The 24,196-nt window shown below is 37.1% G+C and overlaps 1 protein-coding gene across 3 annotated transcripts in view; it reads right to left on the bottom strand.

Annotated features, from left to right (window-relative positions):
• LOC106868088 (putative ubiquitin carboxyl-terminal hydrolase MINDY-4) overlaps nt 1-24,196 on the bottom strand; it is a 106,084-nt gene that overhangs the window by 3,605 nt on the left and 78,283 nt on the right. Inside the window, exons 11-16 of one of the 3 annotated variants that reach the window (XM_014913206.3) lie at nt 23,530-23,595; nt 18,875-18,945; nt 16,107-16,170; nt 13,717-13,878; nt 7,032-7,209; nt 440-515 (exon numbers count right to left, since the gene is read on the bottom strand). In XM_014913206.3, the coding sequence (XP_014768692.1) occupies nt 440-515; nt 7,032-7,209; nt 13,717-13,878; nt 16,107-16,170; nt 18,875-18,945; nt 23,530-23,595 (617 nt within the window). Of the gene's footprint in view, nt 1-439; nt 516-4,051; nt 4,195-7,031; nt 7,210-13,716; nt 13,879-16,057; nt 16,171-18,874; nt 18,946-23,529; nt 23,596-24,196 lie in introns of those variants that run through there. The other 2 variants (XM_014913214.3, XR_008265054.2) reach the window with 2 other exon arrangements.

Below are 24,196 nucleotides of genomic sequence, written 5' to 3'. Positions count from 1 at the left end.
AGTTGACCTCGGCGGAATTTGAACTCAGAACGTAGTGGCAAACAAAATACCGCTAAGCATTTCACCCGGCGTGTTAACGTTTCTGCCAGCTCACCTCCTTCTTTCAGTTTCTGTCTACCAAATCCACTCACATGGACTTTTGTTAGCCTGAGGTTGTAGTAGCAAACACTTGCCCAAGGCTCCATGTGGTGGGAATGAAATCAGAATTATCTTGGTGGGAAGTAAAATTCTTAGAGTGATCCACACATAATCAGACATGAGTATGCATGCACATACACACAAATCCAACGCACACCATATATACATGTATAATGTTTCTTCCTCTGATTGCCTTAACTTCACCAGTTTATAATGACCTGCAAAGGTTATGGCTACAGCCCATCCATCAAACAGAAAATGATGGCAATAAAATAAAATGCTGACTATTTTATGAACTTACTTTGTCCGAATGCACAAGTCAAGTGGAGGTACCATGTCATCATCAGATGGTGTCTTGAAGTTTGGATTGCTTATGTCTACAAACGAAATTAGAAAAACAAAAACAACATCCTCAGTAATTATCATCTAAAATAACAACTCACTTTAGAAATATATATTTGTATCTCCTTCAAATCTGCTGAGCTTAGCATCAATCTGTGAATGGATGAATGAATGAACAACTGCACGCATGCATGCATGCATGTATATATGTATGTATATATGTATGTATGTATGAATGTATGTATGTATGTGTGTGTTTGTGTGTGTGTGCATGTATGTATGTAAGTAAGTATGTATATATATATATATACATATATATATATATATATATATATACATATATATATATATATATATACATATATATATATATATATATATATATATATATATATATATATATATATATATATATATATATATATATATATATATATATATATATATACATATATATATATATATATATATATAAAAGGAAATAGAGAAATACAATTTATATATTAAAAATCTAATTACATTATAATATTATATAACTATACTATAAAAAGATATAATATAATATAACATAATATGACAAATAATTAAAACAAATATACATCCGACAATTTGTTTTGACTCATATTCACTAGTGAATTTATAAAAATTCACATTTATGCATATGAATCTCTTCAGGGTAATATTTGTTCATAAAACAGACAAAAATTCCATGCTTCGGAACCAGTGATGGTTTGTTTATGATTTAGCAGGCCTTGCTAAATCCTTTAGTGAATTTATAAAAATTCACATTTATACATATGAGTCTCTTCAGGGTGATATTTGTGATAAAACACAAAAATTCCATGCAAGGCCTGCTAAATCATAAAGAGTTTTGTGTCAGTCGAACCTTTTTTATATGTACATGCGCTGAACAGTTCCTGGCTTTAAGGGTATCATGAAATGCCTGGTTGATACCTTCTGAGTTCTTTTATAGGGCTTAGAAAAACTGAAGGACTGCTGCAATAAGTGCATCAATCTGCGAAAGGAATATGTTGTATAACATCGTAATTAACTGATCCACATGTATTTTCTTCTTGCACTGTACTTTCAAAGACTTGTGAAATATGAGATCCTTTACTTAAAGAACAGCAAGGGTTAGTGACAAGAAGGGTATCTAGTTTTGTAAAACATTACTTTTGCTAGTATGGTCTTGTTTACAGCTTGATAAATGGCAGAATAAATTATTATTGTAGCCAAGAAACCCTAGGTAGCTGTAATTACAAGATTTGTGGGTTTTTATTTTAAGATTATCTTTACTCTCTCAGCTGATTGAGAGCTTTTCTACTTGATAAAGCATTACCACATAATATATATATTTCTTTGATACTACATTAAACTGCACCTGGTGATGAGGCTTCAGTGCTGTAGGTTGCATGGAGTCTCCTCTCATGAACCATTACTCCTAGGTCTGTCCTGACTTGGAACAGTAGTTCTTGCCAGGGTCTCATCTCTGGGTGAAATAGATTTCCCAGGCAGTGGACAAGGCTCCTATTATTTTTGATAAAGCCATGGGGAAGGCAGCTCTTCTAGGAAAAAGACATTCTACTATAAAACTTGCAATCAAAATAGTACCAGTCATCTTGACAATGCTTCTTATTGGAACCAACTATGGCAACGGGGTGGGGGGAATGTTGTAGAAGCTTTTGTTACTTAAATCCAGTGATGTACAGACATCTCACTAACAATTCATTTCTTTATCTGTTTTGTACTTTTTAAAGGCCTATGGTGATGGATGGATGGTGTGCAAAGTCATATCCATGCACATGCAAGGATGAAAGTAAATCAGAACAATCAGGCTGAATGTGAGATGGCTATCATCTGACAAGAAGTAATCATTATGTGTATATACAGGGTGTCCCAAAAGTCAGTGATGGGTTTCAATTTTTAATAACTTCCTTAACTTTACAAATAAATATATAGAATTTTCATATAATATAAAGGACATAATGGAAATTAATATGCATAAGTTAAATTTTGCAACACCACTGCATCACATATGAAAAATGCCATCACTTAAATGGGAGCCATTTTCAGCTTCGCACACCTGTGCTCTTTCCAAAGGTTGCACCATAACACCCTCAAGAGTTTCAGACCCTACTTCTTTGATTTCTCTATTGATGTTCTCCTGCAGTTGCACCATGGTCTCCGGTTTGTTGATGTAAACCCTCATTTTCAGGTATCCATGATTGAGACCTTTTTGCACCCAGCCATTCAAAGTAGACCTCACACATGGTTCCAGCAAGATGGGGCAACTGCTCGTACCACAAAGGAAACAATGCAGTTGCTACGGCAGTGCTTTCGAGAGAGAATAATCTCCTGCTAAGGCAATGTCAACTGGCCTTCACATTCCCAAGACTTGACTACCCCATATTTTTTCTTGTGGGGATACCTGAAAGAAAGGGTTTGCATCAGCAAACCAGAGACCCTGGTGCAACTGAAGAACATCAATAGAGAAATCAGAGAAGTAGGGTCTGAAACTCTTGAGGGTGTTATGGTGCAAGTTTTGGAAAAAGCACAGGTGTGCAAAGCCAAAAATGACTGCCATTTAAGTAATGTTATTTTTCATATGTGATGTAGTGGTGTTGCAAAATTTGACTAATGTATATTAATTTCCATTATGTCTTTTACATTGTATCAAAATTTCATGCATTTATTTGTAAAGTTAAGGAAGTTGTTAAAAACTGAAACCCCTCAGTGACTTTTGGGACACGCTGTACACTAATGGAGGTACAAAATGATGACTGGGTATTAAAACAACATGCATACATAAGACAGTAGAACAAAGTTTGAGGGAGAATTGTTTGCTGTTTATATCAGATCAGGATACAGAGTAGATACCCCTTTGTTGGCTTTATATATGAAGAAATGCATGACTGTGATTTATGAATTAAGGGAGATTTGGCTGCTATTCCTAGCAGGTATGGCAATTAAGTAGAGGTGCTCCCATTATATACAAAAATAAGAGTGTAAGGTGCAATTTGTGGTACATTTCGCTGCTGTTTCTGTCAGGTAGAGCTACAATGAACAGGTGTTTCCTTCTGCATCATTTTTACAAATGTACAGCTATTCTCTTTTGGAGATGCAGATCAAACAATATCTGTTAGTAGTATAGAAATAACATGATGGAGAAATATGCTCATTCTCAAACACATTACAAACTATTTGATCAATGAAATAGAATATCATTGTATTGTCACTTAAGTCAGAATTACAGTAAAAATGCTGTTACCCTTTATTTCTGTTTAATCTTCTTTCTCTGATTTTTACTTTTGTGTTCTCTCCCTCTCCCTTTCTCCCTCTCTCTTTTGCTTTCTCTCTCACCCTCTCTCTTTATCAGGAGACTCCAGGTATAACAAGAAAAAAGATTATTACAAATGCATGGGCTGTAACAATAACATTATATAATTGATCATCATTGAGAAGAGATCCTGGTTGACCTAATTCTGTTCGAATTATTAAACTTAAAGAGGTACCTAAAAGTCCTGATCAAATTCCAAAAATAAAATATTAAAAGACAAAATAAAACATCAAGGGCGTTTAGACTATGCTGTTTTATTTCTTCGTGCTTTCTCATTGTAACTTATACCGGTCTCATTCTCCATCACCTGTTATTCCAATTCTCTCTAATTTCTCCTCCCATGATTGCTTTCCCTTGTCCTCATCCTTTCATTCTCTCTATAAAATGGAGAACGCAAGTCAAGATAAAATACTCAGCTCTTTTCAAAAGTTTAAAACATTGAAATAAAACATTATACTTTTTATTGCGTCTGAGGAGAGTCATTCTCTTTTAGTGCCTTATTATTTAACACACTCACCAGTAAAGTTTCCACTCATTTACTTATTTATGTTTTCTAAAATTTTCTTTGTATCTTGCAAATTTTTCAATGGTCATTGACTCTGTCCATTATCAGAGCTGTGTCTTTTTTGTTTGTTTGTGTGCATGCATGTGCATCAGTATGCCTGTGTATACACATATATGTATGTATGTGTGTATGCATGTATGTGTGTGTATGCATGTATGTGTGTATGCATATGTGTACATTTGTATGCATGTACATATTCTGCATATTCATGCATGCAAGATTAACCCTGGCATTAACTGTAGAATTAGAAATGTAGTCTACAGCATAAGGTGCATAGAGGGTGCTTGTAAAGAGAAGAACATGGTATACATAAGTGAAACATCTAGAAGCATTGCAGAGAGACTAAATGCACATTTGAGACAAAAAACAGTTCTCCATATTTTACCAACATGCCAAAGACATACATGGAGGCACACAGGGTCAACTTGACATCTATATTTTATCCAAGCACCGAAGGACCCAACACTCAGACAAATACAGGAGTACATCCTCATAAATGAAACATCCCCAGTACTAAATAGGAAAAATACATAGAAGGTAGCCATACCTCAAAACTCACAGTTTTGTATATACACAGGTAGAGTTGTTAGTAGGCTGTTATGTTGATGTATATATATGTGTGTGTGTGTGTGTGTGTGTGTGTGTGTGTGTGTAGGTAAATGAATATGTAAGTAAACAGATAGATAAATAGATAGATATGTACACAAGTAATATGGACAGACAAGCACACACATACATACACAAATGAAGACTGAAACACATGACCATACACACACACAAGGATACATATGCAGACACACATGCATACATACAAATATACAAACACACAAACACAAGAATATACAGAATACATACATACAAATTTACACACAGGCATATATATATATATATATATATATATATATATATATATATGCATACACACATACATACATGCATACACATACATGCATGCATACATACATACATACATATGTGTATACACATGCACACTGACACACACACATGCACACAAACAGACAAGCAAAAAGAACACAGCTCTGATAATAGATAGAGTCAACGATTATTGAAAAGGTTGCAAGACGCAATGAAAATTTTAGAAAAAATAAATAACTGAGTGGAAATTGAACCAGTGAGTGCATTAAATAATAAAACACTAAAAGAGAATGACCCACCCCAGACAATAAAATATGCTTCAACACACGAATTCACATAGAGAATTTTGTCCCACCCATGCTAGCATGGAAGACGGACGTTAAATGATGATGAATCTTACAAACCAAATCCAAAAACGAAATAAAATTTTTTGTATATAACAAAATATGCTTTATACAAAATCTCTCTGTGAGATGGTAAATAATAATTATAATATATAGTTTGAGGGGAGTTTGTTTTCTGTTTTGACTATTAAGTATATCATGTGGAGGCCCCACATTAGCTGAAATAAGAGGGCTGTAATTTAAGACAGAATTGGATGCCATTTCCATCAAGTATAGTTGCTACAATTTAGATGCCTCTCTTGTTAGCTCTTACATACACACATACATACAAAAGTCAATAAGGTTTCATGTGAAGGTGATGTGGGTGTTATGTCTGTCATCTTGAGATATAATATAGAGGCTCCATCAATTTGTCTTATAATTAGCTAATACAGACATTTACGTTTAATACAATGAAGCTATTTTATTTTATCTGCCTTATTGGGGATGTTGGCAATTACAATAAAGTAGCCCAAAGCTACATTATCAAAAGGAGACTTCCATTAACGTGACACTTAATTTAATGTCGTTTCTCATTTGACACATTGTCATCATAATTATGCTCATCATTATGATTTAATATCCACTTTTCCATGCTTGTTTGGGTCAGATAGAGTTTTTTGAGGCAGATTTTCTATAGCCAGATGCCTTTCATGTCACAAATCTTCACCCTTTTCAAGCATGGTAAAACTTCCCCATGACCAGAAATGCCTTTGTAGAATATTCGAAATGACTGACTTTGCTTGTATGGCAGTAACACTCATTTACAATAAACACAAGAGGGCCACATCATAACTGGAGAATACTATGCCATCTTGCTGAGTCAGCTATGAAAGACTATCAAGACCAAATGCCTAGGAAAACTGAAGAAAGGGGTCTTGTTTCATCAAGACAATGCTCCAGCACAAGAGTCCTTGGTTTCAATGGCTGCTGTGAGTGATTGTGGCTTTGAACTGGTTGATAATCCTCCCTATTTTCCTGATTTGGCTCCATCAGACTATCAGCTGTTAGCCAACACAGAAACATCACTGGCTGGGAGCCAGTGTCACTGTGATGGTGAAGACATTTCTACTGTTGATGACATTTTTGACTAACACAATGAGAGCTTCTTCACCAATGTGATCCAAGCACTGCAACACCGATGGAAGAAGTGTGTGGACTGCAAGGGGGACTATGCTGAAAAATAAACCTCATTTGGTCACATTCTATGAGAGTGTCTTGGTTAGCCTATGAACTTTTCAGTCAACACTCGTGTGATAAAAATTGCTGTTTATGCAAGAAAAAAAACTACAAGAACAACTAAATCCACACAGTTTCTCCTCCTCCTCCTCCTCCCCTCCCCCACCACCACCATTGTCACCTTTCCTTCTCCAGCAATTCATATACCTACCAATGGTGAGCCGTATAGGTTGCTGCTGTTTGGCAAGCCCATCATAGTAATAAAGATCAAACTTCTCTGCCTTATTGTCCTTCACAAGTGAGTCACTCATTGAAAACAGCACAGTGAAATGACTTTCACTGCAAACAATCCATATCGGATATTTTGGGTTCTTATAGTAAGAACCAACCTGCAACAGAAATATGTAGCATATTAACAAAATACAAAAATATAAAGGTTCAACGAAATAAAGTAATAAAATATATTATAATTAGGCGCAGGAGTGGCTGTGTGGTAAGTAGCTTGCTTATCAACCACATGGTTCTGGGTTCATTCCCACTGTGTGGCACCTTGGGCAAGTGTCTTCTACTATAGCCTCGGGCCGACCAAAGCCTTGTGAGTGGATTTGGTAGACGGAAACTGAAAGAAGCCCGTTGTATATATGTATATTTGTATGTATGTGTGTGTATATGTTTGTGTGTCTGTGTTTGTCCCCACAACATCACTTGACAACCGATGCTGGCGTGTTTACGTCCCCGTAACTTAGCAGTTCAGCAAAAGAGACTGATAGAATAAGTACTAGGCTTACAAAGAATAAATCCTGGGGTCTATTTGCTCGACTAAAGGCAGTGCTCCAGCATGTCCGCAGTCAATTGACTGAAACAAGTGAAAGAGAAAGAGTTATCAATATGTACCATTATCCTTTATTTCAGAAATTATCAAAACTAATTTTTTAAACTAAAATCTGTTTTTTATTTTACTTCCTTTTCTGAGAATGCTCAATACTTAAGCTTTTGAACTCACAGGTATGCTTTAGCTGGCTTGATTTAATTGATTGTACCCCTGAAAGTTGCAAAAGCAGACAGCCACATGGTTCTGTACTTATAGCTGAAAATAATAATTCTACCTGTTTTCTTTCCTACCAACTAAAACCTTAGCCTCAGTTAATTTTAACTTGAGGCCTCACAATTCCAGGCTTAGTTTATATGCATGGAATTAAATCTCTAATTCCACCACAGATTCACTCTTTGAGAAAGAGATCATCAGCATGCAGGAGTTCCCATCGCAGCTAGTCTTAAACTCTACTGATAGCCTATAGGACTACGACAAACAGAATGAGACTAAGAAGTGAACCTTGATGTGTTCCTATCTTCATGCTAATTTCATCACTGAAATTGTTGTTGAATCTCACTTACTGCATCTTTGTACATATCTTGTATAGCCCTCATAAGCCATTCATCTATGTTAAGTTTCTTTAGGGACTACTAAATGGTACCCTCTCATACGCCCTTTCGAAGTAAATGAATGCCAGGAATAGTGGTTTGATTTTGGCACCACTGTTCGAGCGTGATCGTTACCAGCGTCACCTTCCTGGCACTTGTGCCGCAGCTTCGTGTTCCTGGCTTGTGAAAAGTCATTCGAGCAAGATCGTTGCCAGTGCCGCTGGACTGGCTCCTGTGCAGGTGGCACGTAAAATACACCATTTTGAGCATGGTCGTTGCCAGTACCGCATAACTGTCCTTCGTGCCGGTGGCACGTAAAAGCACCCACTACACTCTCAGAGTGGTTGGTGTTAGGAAGGGTATCCAGCTGTAGAAACTGTGCCAAATCAGATTGGAGTCTGGTGTAGCCATCTGGTTCGCCAGTCCTCAGTCAAATCGTCCAACCCATGCTAGCATGGAAAGCGGACATTAAACGATAATGATGATAATTTCGCCTGCTCTTGCCTCACTAAGAAGATTTGCATCTGTAGTATATCATTCAGTCACAAAGCCAAGCTACATTTCACTAAGGGCTACTCTGTAATGGATCGATTGTGCTATGACTCTCTCATTCCACCACCAAGTTATCTATGGTTTGGTTGGAACATTGCTCCTGCCACATGACTGGTAGCCTAAGCAGGTTATTTCATAGAAATTCCCAGTTGTCATCAAAGTTACACGGATTTAAATTCAATGGTAAGTAACTGTCTGATAGTGCTCCTCTGAAAACTAGGGAACAAGCTTTTATATTTAGGAACTAGAAATATAAAGCACTATATCAACCAGGAATATTTGATGTTCTTATTACATTGGAAACAGCGAAATGCTTAGCAGTATTTCATCTGCCGCTACATTCTGAGTTCAGATTCCGCCAAGGCCGACTCAGTCAGTCATGTTTTTCCCACGCTCCTACTCTCTTTCTACAAGATCTGTTACTTCATCCTTCATTCTGACTTTCTTTCCATCTCCTTATTTCCAATTCTATTGGACATTTTTATATTTAATTTTATGTTACCCCATATTTGCTTGTCTTGAGGCCATATGGCCAATTTTCATTGTATATATATTATTATTTTACTCTGTTGTGTTTGTTCTAGTCATGGTCCTTGTACGTCCATTAGCTATTCCAAGTGGCTTTCCATCGCTGGCACCACCAAAAGTGAACAATATCAACATTAAAGGCATGAAATTGTAAAGATCTTTTGGACATTGACTGATGTGGAATTAGCTACAAATTTTCTGTTTGTTGTGTTTCTGTGAAACATTTAAAATATATACATATATTCCTCCTGTAAGGTAGCAGTCATTGTTTGACCATACCTGGTTACTAGCTACTTCCACATTATAAGACCTCATGTTTGGTTAAAGTGATTTAATAATGCAGTTTAATCTGAAATCCTTGAAGGTGCTACTGTTCTGAATCACAACAGAAGTGAGAATAGTGTCAGCTAGCAGATAATTGCCTTCTTCTCAATATCTAGGGCTTCCCAACCTTGAACTCTAGTGTTGGATGCCGTTTAAAGCCATAGCTAGGAAGTAATCTTGGTTTCAGCCACTTGAAGGAGTAAAAAAATTATTATGAGAAATTTTAAAGCAAAAGTTGGCAGAAAAAACACTGTCAAAGAACAGGTCTACAAGGATCAGGTGAAGTAGGTGACTGATGGATGTTTTGTCAAAGAAACAATTTAGCAGAGACCAAAATTTTATTCCATCACTACCAAGAAAAGTATGCATGTGGAAGAGTTCAGGTGACATAACTTAAGATTAAAAGGACTATGTACTGATAAACCAATGGTTTAGTAAAAGCAAAATTTACTAAAGAATATACCCTGGAGCAGACATAGGTTCACATTATAATTAAGTCATAGCAGAAATCACAAACGAAAGTTAAGAAAATGAAAATAGTTAAAAGAGAGAACAATAAAACTTAAACTTGGTAAATCAGACAGAATATAAACAGAAGACTGATGTAAACAAATAGGAATGTTTACATAAAGAAAACATACAAGAAACCTATAACAAAGGATAAACTGAAGGGAAATTAAAACTTGCAAGTAAACATTAGTAAAGAAAACGATACCTATAAGTGAAAAGGAAAAAAACAGAAAAATAGATGATTGATGAAATTTTATTAAAATAGAAAGAAGAAAAAAATACAAGAAAAAATTATCAAGATAGATATAACACCCTAATAAAGAGATCTGTTCTGAAAGCAGAGAAACAAAACAAAATGGCCGGATGATCAATGTCAAGTAGCTGAAAAACTTAATGGACAACATAAATCTAAAGTAATGTAAGATAAGATAAATGAGATCACAAAGAGAACTAGATGAATAGACTAAGAGATAACATTAAGGACAACAATGGAAACATACTGTTTGATCATGACTAGATTGCATCTAGATGAGTTGAATAGATAAAAGAACTGTACAATAATGAAGAGAGACTGGCAATGCCAAATTTTGAATCTGTTAATTGAAATGAAAAAAGCAGAAAGGGCAATAAAGTAAAGTGAAATATGGATTGTCAATAAGGACAGACAAAAATACCAGTAACAGTATTAAAAGTACTGGCTAAAATCAACTTAGATCTAATAAAAGACTTATGTAATATATGAAAGTGTTGAGGTGCATGGTTTAGTGGTTAGGGTGTTGCACTCTTGTATATAAGACTAATGTTTTGATTCCTGAACTAGCAAAACAGTTCATTTCATGCTGCCATTCAGCTGGCAAAAATGAGTAATACTGCAACAGACTGGTGTCCCATCCAGTGGGTAGAATATGTACATGACAGAATCCATGAAATTGGCCTAATGAGACCATGGCCCAGGGTGAACTTTTTGATTATATGAAAGTGGCCACATAACAACTGACTCATTAGCCTTACTACTATAGGTTATCCAATTTACAGCAAGAATAAATGATGAAATAAGTCAACTGCTGAGTGGTTCTCAGACTGGGAAAGGGAACTCATGAAGGAATATCTAATCTAACAATTAAATGTGAAAGAGCTCTAGATATAAATGTTTTATATAAATGTTCTATAGAGTAAACTAAGCATTTAACAAGGTAAAACATACAGAAATGAGGTACGATCAAAAAGTACCAGGACTGTTGTTATGGTAACAGAGCTAAAGTACACACAGTAAAGCAGTTTGACACAGACTGATTTTGAACTCTGTTGCACATGCACATTAATCTATAACATTCTCATTCACTTCTGTTGTTTATAGCAGTACTTGGAAGTAATATGTGTTGAGTGTGGTCATTTCAAAAAGATCAGAATTCAGCAGTGTAGGAACCTTTTCAAAATGGTTATAACAAGTGATGAATCATAGGTCTATCACCCAGAAACCAAGGCTCAGTCTTTGCAGTGGAAGAATTCAACAAGATTTCAAGACGTGGAAGAAATCCAAGAGAATGTGACAAGGTATTGCTTACTATCCCAAAATGGGAGTTCCAGGAATGCTTCCCTTAATGGAAATGATACTGGATAAAGTGTGTGGCTTCAGAAGGGGTCTACTTCAAAGGAGACTAAATGCCAAATTTCTATGTGCTATAGTTGCCTTTTTTTAACACCAGTCCCAATACTTTTTGTTCAGACCTCATATATCAGCATTTGGAACAAATGAGAATGATTTCCAGACAATAACAAAAATGTACTGGGGGCAATCAGCAATGGTAAAACTTGACTGGAGAAAAACTTCAGAATTTGAAAATAGGAAATGAGTCAGGCAAGACTGTGTATTATCCCCTAACCTATTTAATATCTACACTGAAAAGAGCTTCAGGGATGTTAGAGTTCATGGCAGGAGCATCAATAGAAGGTATGGACATCAACAACTTTATATATGCAGGATAAATTGTCTTATTAAGTTTCAACAGAACCTTATAACCACTTTAATAACAAAAGAATGCTCTATGGAACAGAAATTAATGTAAAGAAAACAAAATCGATGGTAATCAGCAAGCAACAATAAATACCAATGATAAATATTAAGATTGAGGGAAAGCCTGTCGAACTGACACTAAAGATAATATATCAGAAATACATGCAATCAGATGTAAATATTACAATTGAAGCAAAGCCTGTTGAACTGTCACTAAAGATAATAAAGCTGAGATGTATGCTATCAGAAGACAGAAAATGTGAAGTAGAAATCAAATGAAAGATTGACAAAGCAGGAAGATCATTTGATAAAAAAAAAATAACTGCCAAAAATACTAACATCAAGAAATATGACTACAAAAACCAGCAGGGTTACTTGAGGAGTTCGTTTGTGGCGGGGAGTGATTTGTAAAAGCAGAAGTGGACAAAAGTAAGAATGGGCAACAAGATAAATGAGTGGCAATAGAAGTGACAAAAAGAGAGTGTGATAACCTGCTGTACAGAAGGGGAAACTTAGAGTGTATTGATAAAGGAGATGATATAAAATGATACATAAACCTAGTGAAGAGCGATGGACTCAGAGTGATGAGAGCAATTTGATCAGTATAAGTGGTGGAAAATGAGAGATGGAGAACTTAGGAGTGATGGACAAAAGACAGTAGAATCAACAATAGGCAGATGAGATGGAGAATCAAAGATGCAAGATGAGGTGGGCAGCAAATACTGGCTTGCCAACATCAATAATTCTTCAACAACTGACATAGATTATGACTGCCTGTGTGCAATAATGTTGGTCATGTATAAAGAATCTTCAGATTTCAGCCAAAATGAAAGTTTTTTTTCCCCAGGAGAGTATAAAGTTAAACAATCAAGAACTATAAACAATAAGCATTATAGGATCACTTGTCATGGAGGTGATGACAAGCGACCAAGACTTTTGGCGATTTACTGTGCTTGAGAAAACATATGAAGCTAAATGAAATCATGGTTGTGGCCGGTGCCTATGATACATAAACCTTAGCGGTGCTGGTGACACATAAAAGGCACCTAGTACACTCTGTGGTGTGGCTGGTGTTAGGAAGGGCATCTGGCCATAGAAAACAAGCCAAAACAGACTGGAGCCTGATGCAGCTTACCAGCTTACCAGCTCTAGTCAAACCGTCTAATCCATGGAAAATGGATGTTAAATGATGATGATGATGATGATAATGATACTGTGGTATGACGTCAGCAACTGGGGAGCTGACCGCTGACCGGAACGGCGAGCTGACCAGAAGAGGAAGAAGGGCAGAGGGAGCCTCGATCAGGATTTCATGCCCTTTTCGAACAGGGTTGTTGGGACGAGAGGACGTGCCAAGCGATCGTCTAGGTGTGGGGAGAAGCAGCTGCTATTTCTAGCGTTCTTCGGGTCGGACCAGCCGTGAGGATCGGATACCGCAGGACAGACTCGTGCAAAGGAAGGCAAACGAGGTAAGATGATTACTTCTACTCACACGCATACACCACAGATACAAATGTAATGAAAATGTGTAAACAAAATCTCTTACCTTGGTGTTGTTGTAATGCTCAAACAATGACAGGAACCCAATATCACTCGGGTGCTGGATACCTCTTAGCACTGTTACATTCTCTGTGCCAGAATCCAGTTCCATCTTGTTGTCAAATACATTGGATACAGCATTTCCAGTAACAAAAAGGTTCACAACCTCCTGAAATGAATTTAACAAATAATATAAAATACAATACACTGTTACACAATGTCCTAGAATACTAGTGATGTTGTTTTTATTGTTGTTTTTGTTTAGTCCCAGGTTTGCACTCCTGATTAAGCAAACCTATGATCAAATACATTCCAAACATGACCATCCTATTATTTTCTCAGCAATTGCATTTCTATCAAAGATACAGTATCCAATCTAAAATGTACACTTTTCAAAACAGTAGTCTGTAATTTGAAAGAGATTTGGCTACTATTTCTAGCAGGTCATAAACACCACAGAGACTTTGAAATAATTGTTTAACCCTCGGTCAGCCTTGTTCGAGTAGAGCTATGATCAAAGATATTTCAGCTGTGACTAACCTGCTTTGGTAGGGTTATCTAAGACTGCATTGCTTAATGTGTTCTTGCTTTTTATTCAAGATATTTGAGCATTATCTGAGGTAAATTTGGTTAGTTTCCAGTCAATGGTACAACTATGTAGAAGCTACTTCATCACATCATAACACTGTTCTTGTTGTTATTGTTATACGGGGAGGAGATAGATGGTGTTGTTGTTAACTCCAAGTCAGCTCAGATCATCAGGCTTGTAACCAAAGGAGTTCTAGTTGTGAACATTCAGCTTTTTCTCAAAGACAGCACATTTTTAAATCCATTATCCCTGTCCTTCCTTCATTTTTTTAATATGGCAATGTGTTTTCTGGAAAATTATGTTACTATTTCTAGGTATTTGTGTCAGCAGCAGTTCACCTACCAGCATCCTTTAACCACAAGCTCACAGATATGCTATTCCTTCTTTCTGCATCTTCTATCGTTACCACAATGGCCTCTGTACTCCTGAACTATTTAGCTGCATACCTCTATCCACTCAAGCTCAATATCTTCCTTTTCTCTTCCTTTACCCTTATGCCTGTCTCTAAGATCCAACAAACAAAACACTTTGCCCAGCTTTTCTCTCCCAAAATACTGCAATCTCCTAGAGTTACCAGCCGGCTCAAGTTTTTCTTGTCTTTTAACAATAGCCACTGACATTTAGATGTTTAATCTGAACATCAACAGAATCAATCTCACCAACAAGGGAAGTCCTGTACAGAACATAGACACCACTAACATACCCTTGTCAGAAAAACTGATCACTAGCTGGAGAGGACCTACAAAACCCATGGCACAGCTTATTTCAAAAAGACACATTCTAACTTTCACTTTCACTTCTTTTTCTAGACACTATATGTCTAGCAGTGCACTATCACTTGTGTTCATTTGAAGGATGATAGAATATCATTTGATAGTCTTGTACTGATATTTCTAGCAGGTCAGTTACAGTATAGAAGCTTTTTAATTGGCTGAAGTAAAGAAGGTGGTTGAAGTAGTAAAAGTAAAAGCAATAATAAAAGCAGCTAGTTATTTGCAACAGATGACACCTCACAGGTGCAATATCTTCATATTATAGCATTAAAACAAACAAAGAAACAAAGAGACAAAACTGCTTTCATTCCACAAGGCCTGACTACAATTAAGGGATGGCTTTGGTGGTGAATTAACAGATATTATGACAAGCAAAGTGGTATAAGCAAACCCAAACATTCAATTCCCCAGTATCACAACAGTGTTAATAAGAACAGCTACAATAGCAATCACTGGGGGAGAGGGGGCAAATACCTTTGGGGATGTTATGATGAAAGTGGTTTTGTTAGTAGTGGCGGCAGCAGCAGCAGTAGCAGTAGCAGTAGTAGAGTAGGAGGAGGAGGAGGAGGAGGAGGAGGAGGAGGAGGAGGAGGAGGGGGGATAAGAAGGAGGGGGAGGAGGAAGTGGAGGAGGAGGAGGATAAGAAGGAGGAGGAGGAGGATAAGAAGGAGGGGAGGAGGAGGAAGAGGAGGGGAGGAGGGGGAGGAGGGGAGGAGGAGGAGGATGGGGAGGAGGAGGAGGATAAGGATAAGGAAGAGGATAAGGAGGAGGAGGAGAAGTAGTAGAGATGGGTAAATGGTAACATTCACTTAGCAGAGATTATAGTGATAGTAATAGAAATGTTAATGGTGGTTGCAGTGGCAGAGATTGGTAGTGATGGTAACAAAAGTGGTGTTAATAGGATTAGTAGTAGTAATATTAGTAATAGCGTAAATGGTAGCAGTGGGAAGAGCAGTGTTAGTAGTTGTAGTAGTGCTCTCACTCACCAGTGCTATTTACCATTCCAAGAGAGCTACACATAAAATGTTTCTGTACCTGTGAGCAATAGCCATAAGAACCCATGAGTTTGCTGTTCGGTTCATCCATTTCACTACGTATCCTGCACAAAGGAAGACATAATCACAATAGCATCATTAGTGAAGAGCAAACAAACAACACAATCAAATGGTGAACATAAGAGATTTGGATAAATTTCTATGCTATGATGCGAAGCAAGTCTCGAATGCTTCAAGTGAAACCCTTTGTCAGAGAGAGAACAAAATAAAAAAGGATACTTTGCCTTCTCCAACAAATAAGCTTATTCTAAATGGCAAGATTCCCATCTCAAACTTATCAAAATTTGTAAACTTCATTAAATAATCTTTGCCAACGCTGACATTCCCAAAAATCAATGAATTTAGCTTCTTTTACAAGTAATATATATTTTTTTAAGAAACACATTTTAATTCACAGTGACTCTGCTGGACTTACAGGTCGACTTTGCCTTTCATCCTTTTGAGGGCGTTAAATTAAGTATCAGTTGCATACTGGGGTCGATCTAATTGACTGGCCCCTCCCCCCAAATTTCAGGCCTTGTGCCTAGAGTAGAAAAGAATAATAATAATGCCAGCAAGTCAGTGAGCTGGCAGAAATGTTAGCATGCCAGGCGAAATGCTTAGTGGTATTTCGTCTGTCTTTATGTTCCGAGTTCAAATTCCACCAAGGTCAATTTTGCCTTTCATCCTTTCGGTGTCGATAAATTAAGTACCAGTTGCATACTGGGCTCGATCTAATCGACTGTTCCCCACCCCTCCCCAAAAATTTCGGGCCTTGTGCCTAGAGTAGAAAAGAATAATATTAATGATGGTTTCAACTTTTGGCACAAAGCCAGTTAGTTTGAGGTAGTGGGTAAGCCATTTACATTGACCCTTGTGCTCAACTGGTGCTTATTTTCTCGAACCTGAAAGGATGAAATGCAAAGTCAACCTTGAAGGAATTTGAACACAGAACATAAAGACAGACAAAATACCACTGAAGTACTTTGCCTGGCATGCTAAAGATTCTGCCAATTCACCGCCTTGTTCTAGAAAAATAATATTAATCATTGATTAACATTGCTCTTTGTTTCTCAACTATTTCTGGTTAGCTTTTTAATTATCCTGGTATTAATTATACTAACACTAAATTATTATTTTTCTTGTAGAGGCACTGTCTCTAAATTATCTTATTTTATCATTTCTGTTAGCTTACTTAGAAAGAAGTCCAAACATCTGCAAAGAAGTATGGGAGCATATTATATTACAAGTATAAAACACAGCGTAAGGAAACTGGCAATAAACTGTATTGGCAAACATTATACAATGAAAGTCATGAGCTTGGATAAATTTGGATAAGATCATAGCAACAAGAAGAGAGAAGCTAATGTTTCAAGACTCATCACCTGAGAAGAAAGAAATTATTCAACTATTGAGAAATATTTTTCCTCTCTTACACAGAGATCCATCTTCTCTCTGCAGTATACAGATATTCCCAAAATCATGAATTTCATTTATGTTACAGGCAATTTTACTGACTCTACATTAAAAGCACATTGTAAAAAATAGTAGCACCATGTAAAAAGCTCGCAGTACACTCAATATAGTGGCTAACGTTAGGAAGAGCATCCAGCTGTAGAAACTATACCAAGGTAGACACACTAGAGTTTGCTGCATTACTCAGGCTTTCCAGCTCCTGTCAAACTGTCCAGTCCACGAGAAACACATGTTAAATGATAATCATGATGATGATGATGATGATGATGAAGAGATAAGAAATTAAATGAGAAGAGTAGCAGCTAACTAAAGCCCTTATAATTGCTCTCTAAATGTTGGACCTCAGTAGTGAGGATCTCTCCTGACAAAAGCACATCCTTAACACACCTAGGACTGCATCCCAACAACTGACCCAAATCATCTGGGCTAGAAGATACTTCAGTTCCCTACAAGTGACACACTACAAAGTTTGGGTGAAGTCCACAATGAAGTATGACTCCAGCATCTGAGATGGTGCTGCTGATGCATGCACAAACTCCCTAGACTGCATCCAGAAAAGCACCACCTGACTAATTGGCATAAAGTTACAGACATACTCCAGCTTCTGGCCACAAGTACCTGTTATCTATTCTTTGCCTTTTCTACTACTACTCTTGTAATGGCCTCTGCTTCTCAGAACTGGTTGAGCTCATGCTACTTTTTCTCACATATTCCTGATCCATTTGTCACTTGTTGTCTTTGCTAAGTTCATCTTCTAAGCCTTTGTCACTTGTCCTTGCTGTGTTCATCCTCCAAGCCTTGTACTAATCCCTACATCTAATCCTTTCCTAAAAAGCTAGCCCTCCCTGTTCAGTACTTTCTCACTCACAAGTGTTGACTTGCAATAGTCCAGAAGGAACATCAATGCCATCATTCTTGCCTGTTAAGGAGTGCTTGCAAAAACCAAGGGCACTACCCTTTCCCAAGGACCCAGCAAGTAAAAAAAACAAAATGGCTATTGTGCTAGTGGACAGTAGACTTAATTTGTTGCCTGGTTAAAAATAAACCAACACTTGACCCTTGAATGATTTAGTGGTCTCGAGACCTTACTCCTTTTATGCCAATCTTGAAGATCCTGTAAGAATAATACTGAGTGTTGCCTTCTTCCTTTGACGAAGCTATAAAAACAAGAACAACAATAAATGTAACATAAAGTTCAATTATGGACCCCTTATCTTGTGGTAATTAATTCAGTGTCTTAATCATGTAAGTAGTCATTTAGACAGAGCTTCATAAAAAGTAAAGTACACTTACTTTTGCACGGACCGTGATAAGATTACTGAGTATAAGGCAAGAATGAGACCACTGCTTCCTTCAGTTTCAAACTGAAATGTTAAATAAAGATATTCATATATATTATATACTCGTGAAATGAGGCAACCACAGTATCTCCAAAAAACAACCGTACTTCATTTGTCTTTAGTCATCTCATTCTCCCTCTCATCTATCCATCTTCCAATCTATCACAAGCTAAAGTTCCAGTATTTTATCACTCAATTTTTGAAGGAGTCACAATGTGGTCGCTTGATCTGCTAGAAATTGCAACCAGATCACCTTCAAATGACACTCTAGCATCTTAAAAGAGGCAGGGCATACTGTAAAGTGTAGAAATAGATATACAATGCCTGGGAAGACGAGATTGTCATAGCAGGTATGCTATTAATAATAAGTTTAATCAGTTACAAGTGACCATGGGTTACAATAACGCAAACTATTCTTATGTCATTTAAAGTAAAACAATAATTTTCTCCATTTCTTTATTCCTACACACACACACACACACACACACACACACACACACACACACAAACATACACACACACACACACACACACACACACACACACACACACATGCACATAAACACAGACCTTTACACAAACACACACTTGTGATTTGAGTCTGGATTTTTAGAATGACTGGCAAGAAATACTTTCAACAACACCAAATATTAAATTAATGTTTTCTTAACATAAAAATAGCAACAAAACTGGTAAAAGACAATGAAAAGCAATAAAAAAATAAAAAAATCATTTGTACATTCTAGAATTTTTCAGTGGCTAGACTAAACATTAATGCCCAAAGGCATTATTAACCAAATTCATAGTTGAAAGCATTTCATCTGATAATTGGCAGAATGTAATTCTCCAGGTCACTGCTTTACTGTATTATACAGTTTGACATTTCTCACATTAATATATTGTGAATGTTAATAGCATATGAGGAAATAGGTTGGAAAAGAAATATGGTTTGCTCCAGATGGATAAGGTGGCAAATTGGCAGTCATTAGAGCTTAACATGCAATATCTAGTGGTATTTGCTCTGACTCTGCACTCCAAGTTCAAATCATGTTGAAATCAACTTGGTCTTTTTTTCTTCAAGGGCTGACAAATAGAGACAGTCATGTACTGGTGGAAGAATCAATTCTTTCTTTTCTCTCCTTCTCTCTCTCTGAACACACACACACACACACACACATACATTGTTTGTTGGTTAACAAGGTTACCATTAGTTTCAGGTTTAGAATTCTCAGCAACTATCAAGCTTGCCACATGGTGTGTTATCCAAAAAATAAAGAATATTTATCCATCAATGTGGCATTGGAAACTCATTTTCACAGCCCAATATCAGCATGTATATATATATATATATAGCCATTTCTTGTTTATCATAGTTCTTCAGGCTATAACAGAGGAATTTAAGACTGGTTTCCCTTGGAAGATCTTCTAAGCCAGTGGTTGATGCCAGTGCCGCCTGACTGGCTCCCATGCTGGTGGCACGCAAAAAGCACCCACTACACTCTTGGAGTGGTTGGCATTAGGAAGGGCATCCAGCTGTAGAAACATTGCCAGATCAAACCGTCCAACCCATGCCAGAATGGAAAACGGACGTTAAACGATGATGATGATGATGATGATGATGATGAGTGAGAGAGAGTGTGTGTAAGCACCCTGAGAGAAAAGTTGGGCATAAGAGACATCAGATGTGGTGTACAAGAGAGACAACTGCACTGGTATGGTCATGTGATGGGCATGGAGGAGGACAGCTGTGTGAAGAAGTGTCACACTCTAACAATGGAGGGAACCTGTGGAAGAGATAGATCCAGGAAGACATGGATTGAGGTGGGGAAACATGATCTTCAAATGTTGGGCCTCTCAAAGGCAATGACAAATGACTGAGACCTTTGGCGATATGTCATGCTTGAGAAAACCTGTCAAGCCAAGTGAGATCCTAGCACATAAAAAACACCCTTTGAACGTTGGGCAATATGCTGTGTTTGAGAAGACCTGTCAAACCAAGTGAAATCATAGTATTGGCTGATGCCCAGTGTCATGTATCTGGTACCCATGCTGGTGGCATGTAAAAAGCACCTGCTACACTCTTAGAGTGGTTGCTGTTAGGAAGGGCATCCAACAGTAAAAACCATGTCAAATCAGATCGGAACCTGGTGCACCTCCCTAGCTTACTAGTTCTGTCAAACCGTCCAACCCATGCCAGCATGGAAAACAGATGTATGATGATGATGCTGATGATGATGATATATGTATGACTATATATATACATTATACACACATACATATATATACACACATATACATATATATATACACACATATACATATATATATATGTATATGTGTGTATATATATGTATATGTGTATAATGTATATATAGCCATAGAAGTTAGCTGCTTTGTAGATATGAAAATCTCTTCCAAATTCAGCAAGGAGAAAATATATGGACAACTACTTTGAAATCTGCAGCTGGTCTATTCTGATTATAAATTCATATTTATACAAATAATTATTGGTGAACTTGGTTACATTAATATTGTCTAAGTGACAATCAGGAAAAATTTCAATTTTCAGGCAAGGAAAGAGACCTGAAGTATGTGCTTTGCAGATACAATCTGCAAATGGAACAATAAAAATATACAATATATTTTACAGTGCAACATGTAATAATAGTCATTATTTCTATCTAAATTTCAGGAATGGAACTTCTGTGCTTTTGTTAGAAACCAGTTCCAAGCTTCTCAAAAGTATTCTAATAAATACAAAGAAAATAGTAAATAAATAATCCATTCATCTAGCCAGCCAGCCAGCCAGCTGACTACTCAGCTAACTAGCCAACCAGCCAGCTAGCTTACCAGCTATCTGCAGTGAACATGAAGCCATGTAATTGCAAACCAAACAGCCATATTTGTACCTACATGCATGTGTGTCTGTGTTTCACACAAAGTTGGCAGATACAAATGTTGGCCAAAAAAAGACAGGTGCTTTTCAAAGTCTGCTGAGTTACTGTGTCATGGTATTTGTTCTGCACCAGCTTACAGATACTCCCTTGTTACTCTCACTGTTAGAAGCTGTAACTGGTGTATTAGAAGCCTTCAGTCTACAATGCTATTATTCTACAATGCTTACCATTCATGAACTAATCAGCATCATCGTTTAACATCTATTTTCCATGCTGGCATGGGTCAGACGGGTTGACTGAGGTTTGGAGAGCCAGCGGCTGCACCAGGCTCCAATCTGATCTGGCAATGTTTCTACAGCTGGTTGCCCTTCCTAACACCAACCACTCTGAGTGTTGTTGGTGCCACCGGCACAAGAGTCAGTCAGGCAAACCTGGCATTAATCACATTCAGATAGTGCTTTTTACATGCCACCCACATGGGAGCCAGTCAGAGGATACTGGCATTGACCACATTCAGATGCTGCTTTTTATGTGCCACTGGCATGGGAGCCAGTCAGAACGTAGTGGCAGATGAAATACCGCTAAGCATTTCACCCGGCATACTAACAATTCTACCAGCTTGCCGCCTTTAATAATAATAATAATAATAATAATAATAATAATAGTAATAATAATAATAATAACAGTTTCAAATTTTACCACAAGGACAGTAATTTGGGGGATGGGGATGAGTCGATTACATCGACTCCAGTTTTCAACCGGTACTTATTTTCATCGACCCTGAAAGGATGAAAGGCAAAGTTGACCTCGGCAGAATTTGAACTCAGAATGGAGTGACAGACGTAATATCACTAAGCATTTTGTCAGTGCTCTAATACAGTACCAAGCACTGGCTCTCATGGCTTCTGATCTTAACTGACAGGAAGTGTTATCATGTACATTGTTTTGTCTTGGTATAAAAGATGGGTTACAGCAAATATTCTGCTCAATACCACAGATTTACTTGTCAGTTGTTTGACCTTAACCAGTTGAATATGTCCCTTGGTGGCTGACAATATGTGCATCTCTGATCACAAGCAGAAGTAGTGGGGAAGCATCATAACCATGTCTTGAGAGAAATTCTTTGGAGTTTGAATAATTCACCTCTGGAAACATGGATGTTTCATTTATCCTTAAACAAACCTTATTCGGGAATCATTTGAGCAGGATGGGCTACTTGACCTGAAGAAAATTCTAGGTCATGCGCTGTTTATCTTCATATGAGATCATCATGTCATGAACATATAGCTGTGATGCATGTGCCTGGTATACTCTTATCAGACAGGTAGTCATGATGGGTATACTGGGCTTCATATATTTTACCTCAGTGTTACCTTGATGGCATGCACTGCTCTCTCACTCAATTATAATAATAATAATAATAATAATAATAATAATAATAATAATAATAATAATAATGGCTTCAAATTTTAGAAGGCCAGTGAGTTCTGGTCAGGAGTAAGCCAATTACATCAACCCCTATGCTCAACTAGAATTTATTTTATCAATCCTGAAAATACGAAAGGCAAAGGCACCTTGGTGGAATTCGAACTCAGAACATAAAGATGGATGGAATGCTGCTAAGAATTTTGTTCATCATGCTAATGATTCAGCCAGTTTGTCACCTTTAAAAACACAAAAAATAAAAATGATAAAGCAAAGATATACATACCAGTATGATATTCTTCTGAATAAATGAGTTTAATTCCTTGTATGAAGTGAACTGGTAAAGCATCAACTAAAACAAGACACAAAACTGATAAAATAGCTGTAATCAATGTTGTGATTGTTAAATAATGCATTATCATCATCATCAGCATTTTAACATCCACTGGTCTATGCTCGCAGGAGACAGAATTCGTTGAGGAAGATTTTCTAAAGCCAGATGTTATCCAGTAACCAACCCTCACGTGTTTCCCAGCAAGGTAATGCTCCCCATGGCCAGACATGTTTCCATGGAAGATTAAAAACAAAGGACACCACTTGTGTGATAGCGACACTTGTTTACAACTATTTCACTTATGTCAAGACTAAGAAACACAAACAAACACATACATAAATATATACATCGCTGTCATCACATCATCATTGTTATCATCATCATCATCATCATCATCATTATCATCATCATCACCATTTAACGTTTGTTTTCCATGCTGGCATGGGCTGGACGGTTTGACAGGTGTTGGCCAGCTGAAGAGCTGCCCGGGCACTATGTCTGTCAAGGCATGGCTTCTACAGCTGGATGCCCTTCATAATGCCAACTGCTTTACAGATTGTACTGGGTGTTTTTTCCAGGTTTGTTTTCAGTTTCCACCTACCAAATCCACTCACCAGGC

Source organism: Octopus bimaculoides, chromosome 1 (genome assembly GCF_046866305.1).
Source record: "Octopus bimaculoides isolate indiv1 chromosome 1, ASM4686630v1, whole genome shotgun sequence".
Classification (NCBI taxonomy): domain Eukaryota; kingdom Metazoa; phylum Mollusca; class Cephalopoda; order Octopoda; family Octopodidae; genus Octopus; species Octopus bimaculoides.
The sequence above is the reverse complement of the archived record's forward strand: the minus strand, read 5'-3'. Positions and strand labels throughout refer to the sequence as shown.